Source organism: Lytechinus pictus, chromosome 6, assembly GCF_037042905.1.
Source record: "Lytechinus pictus isolate F3 Inbred chromosome 6, Lp3.0, whole genome shotgun sequence".
Classification (NCBI taxonomy): Eukaryota; Metazoa; Echinodermata; class Echinoidea; order Temnopleuroida; family Toxopneustidae; genus Lytechinus; species Lytechinus pictus.
This window is the reverse complement of record NC_087250.1, coordinates 24,789,936-24,807,781: the sequence shown is the minus strand read 5'-3', so window position 1 is coordinate 24,807,781 and position 17,846 is coordinate 24,789,936. Positions and strand designations below refer to the sequence as shown.

Sequence of the window (17,846 nt, the reverse complement as noted above, 5' to 3'; positions counted from 1 at the left end):
TATTTGTCTTTCCATCCAGGACGATACAGCACCCATCCATCTTGCTATAATACATGGTCATACAGCTATCATCGAAAAGTTGATATCCAATGGATGTGATCTCAATTTACAGTCATCTGACGGCCAGACCTGTCTTCATAAAGCTATCAGATTATGCTACAAGAACGACGTGATAGTTCAAAACACTGATACACTCAGAGAGGTGATTTATTCAAAGGAACGGGGCTCCATAACATTGTTTGCAATATTGATAGGACTTATACAAGTGTTCTAGGAGACATCATAAATGATCAAAATATAGGTTGTAAAACTGGCTAAAGCTTTTCTTAATCCAGATATCAAAGGTTACAACTCACCATGTAGCTTTGAATTAAATTCTCTTAATGATAGAAGATCATTCTGCTGAAAAGTATGCCTTCATTAACGTTAACAAAATTTATTTCCAAGGAACAAACTAATTGCTTTGAAACATTTTATCATTTCATTACAGCGACGGGCGTCTATAGACTTACGACCCAGAATGTTAACATTATTATAATATGTATATGTAGCTAACCAATCGAGTGATTGTAGGGGACACTACAAATGTATTCGCATTGGCTAGCGTAATCATTTATTGAAACAAAATATTCCCATGTAAAAGCAGGTTGTACTTTCCAAGTAAATAATGAAAGCTGTTCTCTGTTTCAGATATCCAACGAGTACTACAATGGCGGGTTATCTCCTAATGAGTCCTTGGTGTTTTATCTCATTGAGAATGGCGCCAAGCTAGATGTAAAGGACGACACAGGCAACCTACCGATCCACTATGCCAAGGATGAACTAGTCAGGCAGATGATATTGTCAAGGTGACTGTTTCATATGTTGTTATATCATACGTCGTTACGTGGAAAAGTTGGGAATACGTTTTATGGACAAAATTCACCATGTTCTTCACAAACTAAAAAAAGGTAGGGGTGAAATTACCAACCCTCGGGATTGCTGCTGATTTCTGAATTATTAATGTGAAGTTAGTCTGAGTAGATTTGTATTCTTTTGGTGTAAGAGCACTTTCACTATTTAGGGTGCAAATGAATATTTCGTTGTGTAAATATGAAGAACAAAAAAATAACTTTTCATTTTATTTCAAGTTCACATTCGAAACACAGGAGATATACACATTTGTTCATTTCATTTTGCAGTGACATCCTTTACGTGTGATTACATTCATCCTTCTAACTTCCAAAAAGAATTACAAATGAGGAAAGCTGGCATATACTACTAATTAAACAAAATATATACAAAGTGGTTTTGGTTTGTGATTACTTGCAGGTTATCTTCATTGGATGAGGTAAAATCTACAAGAGGTAAGAACATTTCTTAAACATCACATCAATCGTTAACCCAACATAATAACACGTTATTGAGACAGATATATTATCGGAATGAAACTTACAATTAGGGTAATTAAGGAAACAATATCCTTCCAAAAAGGCTTGGTATTTTTATCTGCCACCCAGTGGCGTACCGTGGGTCACGGCATTGGGGGGGGGGGGCACCAGCAAAACATTCGAGTCACTAGTCTTAGTGACCAGGTAAACTGACCTAATATGGACATTTTACGGACATGCAGTGCCATTAAACGGATATGTATCTCACTGGTTAAATAATGCGAGCGCAAAGCGCGAGCTGAACATTTTTGATATTCAGACCGAAAAAGGGACATTATAAGCAAATTTTTTGTAGTCATGATCCCGGTCATGATATACGTACCTGTCTCGTTAAACAAAAATGCGAGCGCGAAGCGCGAGCTGAAAATTTTGTATATACTGACCCCAAACAGGGACATTTTAAGGACTATATATTAGGAATCCATTAAGAGTATAAATATCTCACCATAGTCATGTAATGCTAGTGTCATGTTTTGCTGATTTGGGGCTGATTTGGTTAGAATTACATCTAAATACATGAAGTCATTGTAATCATGATTAACATACGCATCTCACTAATCAATTTTTGCAAGCGCTAGTTGAAAATTTAGGAAAGTCAGACTAGCATTTTGAGGTTTGTTTGTTGGAATTAATGAATACCATACGTATTTCGCTAACCAAATGATGCGAGCGCGTATATACATATCTAACCACAGTGATCTAATGCGAGTGCCAAGTGATTGCTGATTTTGTTAGAATTACATCTAAACACATGAAGCACTTTTTGAAGTCATTATAATCATGATTATACGCATCTCACTCATCAAATACTGCGAGCGCGAAGCGCGAGCTTGAAAAATAGGACAATCAGACCTGAAGAGAGGCATTCTCAGGCTTGTTTGTAAGAATTCACTAAGACCGCATGTATTTCACTAAGCAAATGATGCGAGCGCGAAGTCCGAGCTGAAAATTTTGGTATTCAGATCAGAAAAAATGCACATTTTAAGGACTGATTTTAGGAACTCATGAAGAGCAGACATCTCACCAATCCACTAATGCAAACGTAAGCACGGACAGGAAATGTTTTATACTAAGACCTTAAAATGGGGCAATCACTTTAAGTAGTTAGAAGCATACAGCTGTATGTCAGTACAAACAACAATAAATCGAATTGCGAGGAAATATATTTGGTGTATATCGACTTGAAAACGGGAGGTTTTAGTACAACAGAATTATATATCTCGTTAAACAGTCTATGCGAGCACCAGAATTGGTTAGAATTACATCTAAATACATGAAGTCATTGTAATCATGATTAACATACGCATCTCACTAATAAATTATTGCGAGCGCTAGTTGAAAATTTAGGAAAGTCAGACCAGCATTTTGAGGTTTGTTTGTTGGAATTAATGAATACCATACGTATTTCGCTAACCAAATGATGCGAGCGCGTAGCGCGAGCTGAAATTTGTGTATATATTGACCCTAACATGGATATTTTAAGGACTATTTTTAGGAATCCATTAAGAGTATACATATCTAACCATAGTGATCTAATGCGAGTGCCAAGTGATTGCTGATTTTTTTAGAATTACATTTAAACACATGAAGCACTTTTTGAAGTCATTATAATCATGATTATACGCATCTCACTCATCAAATACTGCGAGCGCGAAGCGCGAGCTTAAAAATTAGGAAAATCAGACCTGAAGAGAGGCATTCTCAGGCTTGTTTGTAAGAATTCACTAAGACCGCATGTATTTCACTAAGCAAATGATGCGAGCGCGAAGTCCGAGCTGAAAATTTTGGTATTCAGATCAGAAAAAATGCACATTTTAAGGACTGATTTTAGGAACTCATGAAGAGCAGACATCTCACCAATCCACTAATGCAAACGTAAGCACGGACAGGAAATGTTTTATACTAAGACCTTAAAATGGGGCAATCACTTTAAGTAGTTAGAAGCATACAGCTGTATGTCAGTACAAACAACAATAAATCGAATTGCGAGGAAATATATTTGGTGTATATCGACTTGAAAACGGGAGGTTTTAGTACAACAGAATTATATATCTCGTTAAACAGTCTATGCGAGCACCAGAATTGGTTAGAATTACATCTAAATACATGAAGTCATTGTAATCATGATTAACATACGCATCTCACTAATAAATTATTGCGAGCGCTAGTTGAAAATTTAGGAAAGTCAGACCAGCATTTTGAGGTTTGTTTGTTGGAATTAATGAATACCATACGTATTTCGCTAACCAAATGATGCGAGCGCGTAGCGCGAGCTGAAATTTGTGTATATATTGACCCTAACATGGATATTTTAAGGACTATTTTTAGGAATCCATTAAGAGTATACATATCTAACCATAGTGATCTAATGCGAGTGCCAAGTGATTGCTGATTTTTTTAGAATTACATTTAAACACATGAAGCACTTTTTGAAGTCATTATAATCATGATTATACGCATCTCACTCATCAAATACTGCGAGCGCGAAGCGCGAGCTTAAAAATTAGGAAAATCAGACCTGAAGAGAGGCATTCTCAGGCTTGTTTGTAAGAATTCACTAAGACCGCATGTATTTCACTAAGCAAATGATGCGAGCGCGAAGTCCGAGCTGAAAATTTTGGTATTCAGATCAGAAAAAATGCACATTTTAAGGACTGATTTTAGGAACTCATGAAGAGCAGACATCTCACCAATCCACTAATGCAAACGTAAGCACGGACAGGAAATGTTTTATACTAAGACCTTAAAATGGGGCAATCACTTTAAGTAGTTAGAAGCATACAGCTGTATGTCAGTACAAACAACAATAAATCGAATTGCGAGGAAATATATTTGGTGTATATCGACTTGAAAACGGGAGGTTTTAGTACAACAGAATTATATATCTCGTTAAACAGTCTATGCGAGCACCAGAATTGGTTAGAATTACATCTAAATACATGAAGTCATTGTAATCATGATTAACATACGCATCTCACTAATAAATTATTGCGAGCGCTAGTTGAAAATTTAGGAAAGTCAGACCAGCATTTTGAGGTTTGTTTGTTGGAATTAATGAATACCATACGTATTTCGCTAACCAAATGATGCGAGCGCGTAGCGCGAGCTGAAATTTGTGTATATATTGACCCTAACATGGATATTTTAAGGACTATTTTTAGGAATCCATTAAGAGTATACATATCTAACCATAGTGATCTAATGCGAGTGCCAAGTGATTGCTGATTTTTTTAGAATTACATTTAAACACATGAAGCACTTTTTGAAGTCATTATAATCATGATTATACGCATCTCACTCATCAAATACTGCGAGCGCGAAGCGCGAGCTTAAAAATTAGGAAAATCAGACCTGAAGAGAGGCATTCTCAGGCTTGTTTGTAAGAATTCACTAAGACCGCATGTATTTCACTAAGCAAATGATGCGAGCGCGAAGTCCGAGCTGAAAATTTTGGTATTCAGATCAGAAAAAATGCACATTTTAAGGACTGATTTTAGGAACTCATGAAGAGCAGACATCTCACCAATCCACTAATGCAAACGTAAGCACGGACAGGAAATGTTTTATACTAAGACCTTAAAATGGGGCAATCACTTTAAGTAGTTAGAAGCATACAGCTGTATGTCAGTACAAACAACAATAAATCGAATTGCGAGGAAATATATTTGGTGTATATCGACTTGAAAACGGGAGGTTTTAGTACAACAAAATTATATATCTCGTTAAACAGTCTATGCGAGCACCAGAAAAAATGAAGACATAGGCCTAAGCAAAATAATGTTTCATATAGTTATGAAAAAAAATGTTTCTTGTGTAATATAACATAACATTATGTAATATAACATAACATAATATAATATAGCATTATAATGGACAATGATTTCTTCTTTCCCACTACGTTTCTCTTCCTTTCTCCCTCGTTTTCTCCTTTTCCCCGGTTTTTTTTTTCTTCCAGCCGATTGGGGGGGGGGGGGCACGTGCCCCCCATGCCCCCCCCCGTAGTTACGCCACTGCTGCCACCAGTAACCATTGGTCCTACTATTACATAGGTGTACTCTTATCAACTTTTTATTGTAATCATTTGACATTATATATTCGACTGAAATACCTAAGTTAATCTTTTGTAATATCTACTTTGATGATACCATAATGTATCTTTTCCTAAATTATCGATTCAAATGAAACATGAATCATATCAGATGATCAACTCTTGCATGTTATCATTTTTATCAATGCAGTTCATGCTTATTTGACTTGTCAACCCTTCGAAATTTTTTATTTATATTCTTTTTGAACATTTTTGATAATTTCGCATTAACTATTACACTTACATATATGAGAGGAAATATCAGCAATACTAAAACCAGTTGTGAATGAACTATGAGACTTAAAACATAATTAATTCATATGGATATACAGAGGATCAGTTATCAGTTTTACATTCTTACACTATTATGCTAACAAAAAAGATTCTTGGTAAAATTATCAATTCATACAACCTGTAATATCTAAAATAAGTGAAATTGTAATTGTACCATAATTTTTTTGTGTTCTATCATACACGCACTTTCACAAAAGAATACATAAAGCAGTGTGACTTCCCAGAGCCATCCAAATATCAGAAGTAAATTTAAAGCAAAAGGAATATTAAACAGGCATGAAACATCAAAGAAATTGAAACATAAATATTCCTCTGTCTGAACACAGTCTGACAGTATTCCTTCTGTTTAATCCTGGCATTAACATGGTTAAGTTCATGGAAGTCATAATAGTTGGTTGCAGTTTCTCTGTCAACTCCATGTTCATATCAGTCTATTTATCGTCATCGTCGTTACCTTTGTCGGAGTACAATGTGTCATTTGGAGAGCATTTCATCAATATTTCTGTCTGACAAGTTGTCAGATCTGAAAACTCTTCTTTATTTTGATTGGCTTAGAAGCACTGCTACTATGCTAACTGTCGGATATAACAGGACTTGTAGGATAAATTGTCCGATAAGTCCTTTTATGAAACACTCCCCAGGTGTTGTCTCTGTTGTTGGTGGTGTCGTTTCGCGATCGTTGTTAATTCGTCCATCTGTTTCTTCCGTCTGGACGGCACATCTTCTGTCTGTCTTCTTGGTCTAATTCCATATCTCCTTTCATTGTCACTGTCGTAATCATCATATTTGAGGGAGGCCTACCATGCCTACAGCTAGGTATATGCTGTTACTTTCGTTGTGTCAGTCCATCGCAATGGCAGTTCAGGAGACAAGTTCGATGTCGAGGAGGTAGTTAATAAGTACAGTTAGTTAATTAGTTAAATCGATTGCATACAGAGAGGAACTCTCCTTCTCTTGTCATGTGGCATGATTGTCCTTGTGCCGTTCAACAGTTAGTAGATATCTCGCTGGTTGAAAAACGGGTTCTCCACCCTTTTAGCATTGGATCTAGTTGCTCTTTTCTTTCAACCAGCATTATTTTAAATGAAGACGAGGTAATAAAGGATATATAGTTTATATATACATTTATTAAAGATGATAAAAACTTGAGGACTTGATAATGACAAATACATGAGTAAGTCTAATGGTGAATGTTCTCTTAAGATGAAGATTAACTCTGCAAACGGATTTAATTTAAAATGTAACTCTTCTGGAGCTCTAATTCATTCAAAACACATTAATGCATGTATTTCGTTGGGAATGTATGCACCATTGGTCTAATTGCTCACTTCCTGTATCTTCAGAACTCACTAATAGGCCATTCACCTCTCCCGAGGTTTCTGCAGAAGTAAAAAGTAATACCAGTCAGGAAATCAAACTACAAGACCATGGGATATCGATGTACATTCCTCCTGGAGCAGTTCCACATGATGACTCTTGTCAGATCACACTGGCCATCATAAGAGACAATCCTGGTGTTGACATCCCAGTAAGTGAATCAATGGCCTGCTGTGGGATCAGGTGTGACCCTCCAACCGTGATCTTCAACCAACCTGTTAAAATAACTATACCACACTCTATCTTTGTCATCAATCCACAGCAGGTGAAACCAGACATCGTGTACCGCGTATGGGATTCTGTGAGTGGTAAGTTAATAAATGTAGGATACTGGGGTGTCTTCATGGGACCGATTCATTAATCTTGTAACCACTGATAAGTTCTGACTCTCTAAAATTACCATACTGTCTACCACTGCACAGGCCTCTGTTTGTTAGTGAATCATAATAAAAAAAAATGACAGCCGATGATGAAGACAGCCTGTCAGATGATAATGATGGTGACACGTTGCCCTGAGCATGCTTGGTCTCTATCAAGTTATATCGACTGGTTTTTAGCTCGTCCGGCCCGAAGGGCCAGATGGGCTTACGCCGTGCCATGGCGTCCGTCGTCTGTCCACCATTTCAAAATGCTTCTTCTTCGTCATTTCAAGTCCGATTTAAATTCCGTTTGCTTTGATAGCACTGGGTGGGGGATTCAAAACTTCTACACAGAATTTTGAAACTCATTTAATATGTTATCTTATGCGCCTTTTTCAAAATTCACCAACACCCCCCCCCCAAAAAAAATGCTTCTTTATTTGTTAATCGGTTTTGTTTTTTTCCCTTCCATCTGGTATAGCTTCGTGAGGTTCACCAAAATTATACAAAGAATGTTGACATTTTAACTAGAAAAAATGTTATACTAATGTATGCGAAATTAATTCAATTCAATTTTATTTCCACATCTGATTAAAAACACAAGTACAAATTCATATGCAAATAGATATATACAATTAAAAAAAAAACATTAAAAAGAAACATATTCAGTTCAGAATCATAATGTGGTGGGAATTGACAAAGGCCAAAGGCCTATCAGGGTTATTCCCAAAGATAATAAAAATTTACATAAAATGTTTCTTCAATATATACAAAGTATAACACAAAACAATAGAAAAAGAAATAGACACACATGGAATTCAAAAATATAAGTGTAAATGAAATAACAAAAGACAACCAGACATCCTGGACCCCCCCCCCCCAGGCAAGATTTTGTTAACTTTATTCTAGGATTCATTTTCAACTAGGTATTTTTTAGTTTTCTTTTAAACATATTCAAAGTTGGGCATATTTTGATTTCTTGTGGTAATTTGTTCCAAAACTTAGGACCTGCATAAGAAATGGTAGTTCTTGAGAAATTATAATTTAGCGCTGGTAGATAGAAAAGATTTGATTGACGAGTCGCATATTTACATACATTTTTATTATATACAAAACAATTTTCTAAAAACTTCGGAAGTATATTTTTGGAGTACGAAAACATAAATATGCCAATCTGTTGTTTATGTATATCAAAAATTGTTAATATACTGAATTTTTTAAAGACAGGAGCAGTGTGTGAGTAAGGATGTAAATTAAACATAATTCGTATTGCTCGTTTTTGAAGAATGAAAATTCTATTAAGATAGGTCTTTGCACAGCCACCCCATACTATATTACAGTAGTTAAGATATGGCAAGATCATGCTATTATACAATTTAAGAAGGATATAAAAAGGAACAATTTTCTTTATTCTATTCATTGCACCAATAGCTTTAGATATTTGACATGATACATAAGATACATGCTCTTTCCATGTCAATTTATTGTCAATTTTAACTCCTAAAAAAATTTGTAGAATTTACAATCGATATAATTTGTTAGTTGATATATATTTTTATACAAGAAGTATCGATATTTTTATTTTTTGGCTGAAATAACATACAGGAAGTTTTTTCTGCATTTTATTTTAATTTATTTGCTTTAAACCAAGTATCAAATTTTTTAAGTTCTGTATTAAAAGTAAAACACAATGTATCAATATTTTCACCAGATAGAAATAAACTTGTATCATCCGCAAAAATTATTGATTGTAATATACTACTTACATATTGAATGTCGTTTATGAACAGCAAAAATAATAAGGGACCCAATACTGATCCCTGAGGGACACCATAGGTATTATGTGTGATTTCAGAAGATACATTATTTACACAAACATACTGAGTTCTTTTGTTCAAGTAACTAGAAAACCATTGAAGTACTGTACCCCTAATCCCATAAAATTGCAATTTTTGTAAAAGTATTTCATGACTTATGCAATCGAATGCCCTGGTTAAATCTAAAAATATACCTAAAACAACTCTTTTATTTTCAAATGATTTAGCAACAATATTAGTAAAATCTAAAAGAGCCATGTAAGTACTGTAGTTCTGTCTAAACCCGTATTGTTTATGGTACAGTATATCTCTTTTTGACAAGAAGGAAAATAAACGACTATACACAAGTTTTTCTAAGATTTTTGAAAAAGTTGATAAAATTCATGCATATTTTTAAATATTCACATAAAACGCTTCTCCTACTTTATCTGTTGACCGATTTTGATTTTTTTTCCTTCCATCTGGTAGATCTAGAGCTTCATGAGTTTCACAAAACTTTTACAAATAATTTTAAAACTTTTGAGTAGCTTTTTTACACAGAATTTTGAAACTCGTGAAATATGCTTATTTATGCATATTTTTCAAAACTAACATAAAATGCTTATTTTTTGTTGAATGATTTTGATCTTTGTTGTTCGATCTGAGAGCTCAACAAGGTTCTACACATAATTTAGAAATTTTGACTAAAAAATTATTTATGCTAATTTATACGATATTTATTCTTAAATCACAGAAAATGCTTCTTCTATGTCATTTCTTCATCGTTTTCAATTCTGTTTCCTCAATTTATGTCACCAATATACTTCACTACAGTTTCAACTGGGCTGAAATAAAATAAATTTGATAAATTTTGTTGCAAGATGCCGGATGAGCTCCACACCATTAATGTGCTAGTCAGGGCATCCAGAAACGACTTCATTGCTAGCCTGTAAGAAATAGTTCATTTTGCTTATCATATTATGCAGTTGTGGTTATGTTGATGATATCAGTGTTGGTAGTGCGGGGTAAATTATAATGTTGTGAACACATTGGCGGCGGAGCAGATGATTATCATTTGTGTTTGGGGGGACGCAAAAATTGATATCAATTGTTGCGTCCCCCCAAACACAAAAGATAATCATCTGCTCCGCCGCCAATGTGTTCACAACACGAATTGTGTTGAAGGAAAGAGTAGCAACACCAGTCACAATGTCGTCAGTCTTTACTTACATGATACTCCCAAATCTATATTTAATTTATTTCTTTTTTAAAATAAGACCTACCCAAAACTGTCAGAATGAGGTCATCCAGTTCACCGGACCAACCACCGTACTCCGAAGTTTATAAGAGTCATCTTGAGCTGTACATTGGTCACTGTGCTGATTGGTGGGTTCTGATTCCTCTTAAACAACATGTGATCCGACACCGGCTTCTATGCACTCCATACATCCCAGACTATATACAGAGGGGGCAAGAGTTTGAGGTTAGCCTTCATGTGCATGCCGACATTCCTGGGATTGAAATGGTCAGTAAGCTCTATATATTATCGGTATTGTATACTATTATTTACATCACCAAACAAGGTATGAATGAAAAGTAATAATAATAAGCACGTCTTAGGGATTCATAATACCATTTAGTCTATATGCGTGTGGAAGAATTATTATTTTGTATAGGGCTAGTACATGTGCTTCTTAATCCCTAAAAGACTGGGCTATTTCGACGCCTAAGAAGACAGTCGTCGATCGCGCAATCGCAACGAAAATTGGTTCGCGCATTACCCATGGCATAAACTACAAAACTATTAAATCAAATTCTGCAAAAAATCTCATTGCTAATCAATTATGCTAATTTATGCGTAAAATCAAACGTTTGCTAACTAACTACATAATGCCCCTAATTTTGCTAATTTTTAGTTCACATACTCTTTATAGGAATCTGATTAAATGCATTAAAGACACATTCAATTTACTTTATGTATTTTATTGTTCTCTAAAATTCGTATGTATTTCTTTATTTTTAGACTTTTTGTCTATTATTGTTTTTTTTAATGTAAATTTTCGGGGACTTTATTTTGACCATAGGCAGGATTAAATTAATTGATTTTAATCAGCAAGATAAAAACAATTATGATAAAATCATGAATTTTGGCTAAAAACACTATTTGCATTGAATTTGTACACAAATTCACGTTTTCGAGCAATTTTGGGTCTACATGCACAACGAACTGTTGCATAAATACGGACCCCCCCCCCAACCCGGGGGTCGGAAATTTGGTCTCAAAAGTTGCGCGAGACTTTGAAAAAAAAAAGCTGCTAGCGACGCAGTCAAAAACTTTTGCGCGGCGGATTTATCGTAAAAAAATGTCGAGGGGGGGGGGGAGGCTGAATGAACCCCCTATTTATACATTATTAGGGTTTAAAAAAAGGTACGTTTTATAAAGAGATTTGAATCTGTTTATTGATCTATATAATGATGTCAGTTATTCCATAATTTGATGCTATTCTACAAAAAGCTCTATCACCAAAGTTCCTGGACTTTACTCGTATTTCAGAGAGAAGATCTTTTTTTGTGAACGAGGACTTCGACTGGGTTGATATTCGTGAATTAGAAAACAACAACAAAATTTGCTGTATTCTGTTTTTTTCATATAATTTTTATTTTCTATTTTTTGTATTATTTTCTATACCTGATGTACAAGCGACCCTAAATTCCTACTACATGTAGTCATTGACATTATGATAAAGATACATGTAAAGCAATTATAATCCCCGTTCAACAGGACATACAAGAGGAGAATATGCAGCAGTTATTCCGTAAAGGGCATCGCTCTGTTCCATTCAGCGTTGAAGCGAATTTTAATGACGTCACATTGACTTGCTATCATGAGGAGGAACAAATTGAAAGAAAGGTATCATTAACAGATCAAGAATTCTTCATCACCGCTATTATGTTCTGTAATTATGTTACAGCAAAAAATAAACATAACCCATGTTTAAGTTACAGGAACTACTTTAGAACTTACAGGACGTAAGTAAGAAGGGAGTGAAAGGGGCAGAAAATAAAGTTAATCCAGCTTATCTGACAGTATTACACAATTACCTCAAAGACACATCCTTCATACATACATACATACATACATACATATATATATATATACAGTATATAATATATATATATATATATTTATATATATATATATATATATATATATATAATTTATTGGTTGGATTGCTTAACTAAGCTAGTCGTACAGACTGTTTCACCCTAAGGCTCATCGCTGATGACCCTTAGGATGAAACAGTCTGTACGACTAGCTTAGTTAAGCAATCCAACCAATAAATTATTTATACTCAGCTCCTACACAGTCGAGCACTATTAGATATTGCAGTATTATCACTACTTACTTACCTATATATATATATATATATATATTAATCAAATTTTATTTTTTGAAAATAATAAACTCTTATCTGAAGTTCAGTTTTGGTTTAGGAGTAAACACTCCACCTTTACTTTTTAGTTAGAATTACAGATCAGTGGATGCACGCTGCTGATCAGGGGAAATATACTGGGGCAGTCCCACAAGGTTCTATTCTGGGATCTTTGCTATTTATCATATGTATTAATGATATAACTTTATATGTCTATCCCTACATTTTTCTTCTGCTTAACTCTATAGGGACGAGACTATTATTTATTTTTCTGATTTTGATGTTAAAAGTATTAAAAATTAGCTAAATTATGTAGTCGTTTATTCATAAATGGATATGCAATAATAAATTGACGTTAAATTTTGATAAAAACCATATCTTTAATCCTAGGCTCGAGACATATGTTAAGTAAAATTTATTTTTTTAAAGTTAAATATTAATGATATTGCAATACAACGGTCTTCTGATGTTAAATATCGCAGATTTATAATTGACAATAAACTGAAGTGGGATGTCCATATTAAAAAAAAACTTATGTAGAAAAGTTGGTAAGTTAGTCAAATATTTGGGTTAAAAAAAATCAATAGCATACCATTGGAAAACCATTCGGGAGCACCATTGGAACACCATTCACAATACCATTGATATACCATACACCATATTCCATTGGGTCCCAATCATTCACCATTGAGAAGCACCATTCATTCTTATTTGCATTTTACGGACAAATGGTAGACCTCATTTGCATACCAATGGTAAATGAATAGTAAGTGAATGATGCATCAATGGTAAAAGCATGTCGCATCGTGGTACATGAATCGTAGTCTAAGGGTATAAAATTGGCTACCAATGAGGACCTAATGTGTAAAAGATGAAGAGTACAATTCGACTTGATGATAAATTATGCAAATTTTCTACCTTTTACCATTGAAATACCACGCGCTTCTTGCATGCACACACATTTCTTGGTTACAATGTGACTGCATTAAAGGAAACACGTGTGATTCGTTAGTAGATTAGCTTTCTATTGTGTTCTGATCATTTTCCATAGCTTCGTTCTTTGGCAATGGCCCGTTTTGAAAACATGTTTATTTTTAATAATCAGCATTAATCAGGCATTTGCAGCATGAAATGTAAAACCATCGCGTAGTGACAACTTAATATGGAATCGTGTAATTTTAACAATTTCAAGCTTGCAAAACGGATGTTGAACCAGCACCTCGCAAGTCATTCGAAACAAATATTTATTACTTCAACTGAATATATATATATATATATATATATATTTTTTATACAGATCCTTCGTTCCAAGGACATTCGAACCAAGATGAGTCAGAATGTAATGTTTGCCATTTCTCCTCAAGGGGATGATGAAGACTTTACAAGAATTACCATCACAATTACACAGGCCGGAAATCTCGAAGTGTCACAATCCATTGTTTTCGTCATCAGATACACAGGTATTTTTGTACCATCGTTTATTGTTATGTAATCAATTTCATCAAAAAGATAGTAGGAGAAGCTAACTTTCCAATTTTTATAGAAAATGATATGAAAAGGCACATGGAATATGTATAGGTTTTCGATCATATAAGTAATTTTGCTGCCCATTATAAAGGAAAATCTGACATTTTTGTTTCTTGAATGAAAATAATCGATAAGGCTGAATGCCTTTATTGTCAGTGAATGATAAGGCGAAATGTCACAGGTATATCAAGATCATATAAATTCAAACATAACGTTTGATGTGTTTTTATACCCAGACATGCCAGAAGGACGGACACACGAATTATTTTACGAGGCCACGTCCTTCGTCAGGTAGGTAGTATGAATCAATATAATTATGCCAAGGGAACGACATAATTTGATATATTACTTAACTTTGATCATAAAATGTTTAAATAATCTTATAGAGAGAGGGAGGGTGATCTTGCAGTGAAACGGGAAAAGGAGAGGTAATCAGCTTTTCGTTGGTGTCTTGCTAAAAAGCCCCCTCACACCTGACCGAATGTAGGCGGACTAAGGGTGAAGAATGGAAAAATGTACGCAAATTCAACGAATTCAAATAAAATTTTCGTCAAATCATGCGATCAGTAACTATTGTCAATTTTTTTCAACGAATGGATAAATATAACATGCGAACGGTATCGATTTTTCGGTTCACCTCTTTGAGTAAATTGCAGCCGAAGGCAAATGAAGTGTTGATTTAACCTAATAAGACAAACGAACAGTGAGCAATGGTTTGATATGGCGTGCGATTAGAAACGAAGACGAAGGAATAGATCGGGCGTTCTTGTTCGTTTTTGTCATCGTGTTGCTTCGTTAATGGATCTTTCGAGATCGGTCCACTTTGGCAAAAGCGCGATGAGGGACTATGCGCGACAATAAACCACGAACGATTACCGCAGACTAAATAAGAGATGCGAATTCAAACAGATGACCAACGATTTTTCAATTCGTCGGGAAATTTTAAACATGTTCAAAATTTCCGCGCGAATTTGAATAATTGCAGCAATTAGTTCAGAAGGTGTACGAACCCAAACGCAAAGGGTAAATACGATTTACTATCAGTTACCAATGAAAACGAATAAAAAAAAAGCCTTTTGCCAGCCATCGCAAGGCTTATTTCAGGCAATTCGGCTAGGTGTGAGGGGGCCTTTACACGCATGCACATCACAACGTGCAATCAACTCCGAACAAATATCTGTGATTCGTAAGTCGAACCCGCGTCCCGGAGTAGAAAGCCGAGGACATAACCGCTAGACCATGACGTCCCACACTGCTTGTGTTTAATCAAAAGATAGTGTTGACCCGTGCTTGTTACGCTGGAATTCTCTATCAAATTCGCCGCAGATCACACGTATGGTGGTGCACCAAAAGCTATGACCAAAACCTGTTCCTATTATATTCTAATAAATGAAGCCTTTGATGGATATGAATGTTTTAATCAGCATTTGATGGGGGGGGGGGGGGGGTAACGACGTGAAGAATACTGCTGAATTCGGTTTAGGCACTTGGCGTTCGCTCGGTCTGTTACATTCACTTAACATTTTACAGGGCAGTGGAAGAAGCCAAGCACAGTGACTTCCTAACAGACGCCGATGTCCTTACAATAGCCCAGACAATGACCGTCAACCAGTTCTATGATTTGGGCGTAGCTCTTGGTTTTACCATTGCTGAGTTAGATCGCATCGAGTACAGAAGAATTAAAGACAGACAGCAGGCTACCTACGACATGCTTGTTATATGGAGAGAGAGGCAACCGACTGTTCCTGAAGCAAAGAACAAGCTCATCTTACTAATGCAATCATTAGATTCAACAACTGGACATATATCTTTTTCAGGTATGGATAAGGTTAAGATTTTAAACACAGATAAAAATATGAAAGGCAAGTACCAATTATATCTCAGTAAAGTCAGTATTCTCACTCATTCCAGTCAGTCTTCCAACACTTTCCTACTTCTATTTATTTCGACCACGCATTTTAAGCTCTCGTATAATAACACCAAATAACGATCAAGCATGACAGTTTTTACTCCTTATACATTACTATCGTTATCATGAGCATCGTGTCCTGCAAGTTTCTTACACGTGATCAGAATTTCGTGCTAAATCCACTAACTGTCGGGTATTCTTAACTGTCATGAAATTTGAATGGCTTGAAATTGGGCATAGTTTTTGTTTTTCTCGGTGAAGAAGGAGGGAGAATGTCATACTATAAAATGTAATCTTCTTTTAAAAACAGAGTCATAAAATTAATCTTTTCAACGGCAGCAATGGTAATAGTCATTGCTTTTTATACACGAACAGTAAAGAACAATTAAAAGTGATTATCTTATCATAATCACACATCATACATCGTTATTTCTCAGCAAATAATGGTTTGAAATATATTCTAAATAAAATACTTTACACAATCGATTACATGAACGATTACTGAAATCCCCTATGCAACTATATACATGGATCAAACATTGTACTGCGCTCTTCACTGTTACGAAACCATGCTGAATATTAAATGAACATTTCATTTTGTTACAATAAGTTCATTAGAGTCTTCAACAAAGTTGATTGATAATCAGTGATCATTAATGTATTAAGAATATTTCATCATTTATTGATATTGTATGAAACGGTGATATTTGGAAAAGCCTCATACAGCTTTGCGTGACAAAATCCACAAAACCTCATATCTAAGGTGGAGTATTATTTATGTAATATCTTGATGATTCTCTAATAAAAAAAATGCATAACCACAAGACCGTTAATATCAAACCTATGTATATCTATTTTTCAATTTTGAATTCAATTCTCATTCCTTTCATGCTTGTTATTTCATTTTCGTTCCAATTGTTGCTGCGTCACTTGTCTGGCTACCTACATCAAGACATCGAAGCTACTCAGTAAGTTTGTATATTTAATGTATTATTCTATTCTATAAAAACACACAAATCCAACATAAAAAATAATTAGTAACATCCTATTATCACTTATCAGTTAATGATTACCTGCCATCACTTTTAAGTTATCACCAATTATCAGCGTTTAACATGTTTGGAATAGAATGTCTAAATCTACTAGATATGTCGGCTATCGTATCATAATTTTAAAGAACTTCAAGTGGTATCGTTGAGTTAATGCACATTTCAAGAGGCAGTCACTCCATGCTATCACTTAAATCATATTCATTTATGGTTCAATATACATTAAATGTTCTGGTGATATTTCTGTAATTTCACAGGGAGATTCCTGACACCACACTGCTAGCAATTGCCCGTCATATCAGCGCAGAGAAGTTCTTCGACATTGGCGAAAAACTCGGATTTGACAAATCAGAGCTACAGCACATCGAGTACAGGACATTATACAATAGGAAAGACGCTAACATCCAAATGCTCTCAAGCTGGAAAGCAGACCAAACATCATTACCTGAGGCAAAGGAGACATTAAAGAGGGTTTGGGAGTCTGTAAATCGATCCTCTGAAGCACATGACTTAAAAGGTTGGCGTCTACGAAATCATACATTTGTTTTCTATGTTAACTCAAACAATACATGGCAAAAGCATTG

General features: G+C 34.9%; 1 protein-coding gene across 1 annotated transcript in view; it reads left to right on the top strand.

Annotated features, from left to right (window-relative positions):
• Positions 1-17,846, top strand: part of LOC129280412 (uncharacterized) — a 35,419-nt gene that overhangs the window by 908 nt on the left and 16,665 nt on the right. The window contains exons 2-12 of the mRNA XM_064101267.1: positions 20-202; positions 691-848; positions 1,312-1,346; positions 7,155-7,496; positions 10,621-10,868; positions 12,126-12,254; positions 14,075-14,237; positions 14,541-14,595; positions 15,835-16,121; positions 17,166-17,181; positions 17,520-17,779. Of these exons, the coding sequence (XP_063957337.1) occupies positions 20-202; positions 691-848; positions 1,312-1,346; positions 7,155-7,496; positions 10,621-10,868; positions 12,126-12,254; positions 14,075-14,237; positions 14,541-14,595; positions 15,835-16,121; positions 17,166-17,181; positions 17,520-17,779 (1,876 nt within the window). The remainder of the gene's footprint in view (positions 1-19; positions 203-690; positions 849-1,311; positions 1,347-7,154; positions 7,497-10,620; positions 10,869-12,125; positions 12,255-14,074; positions 14,238-14,540; positions 14,596-15,834; positions 16,122-17,165; positions 17,182-17,519; positions 17,780-17,846) is intronic.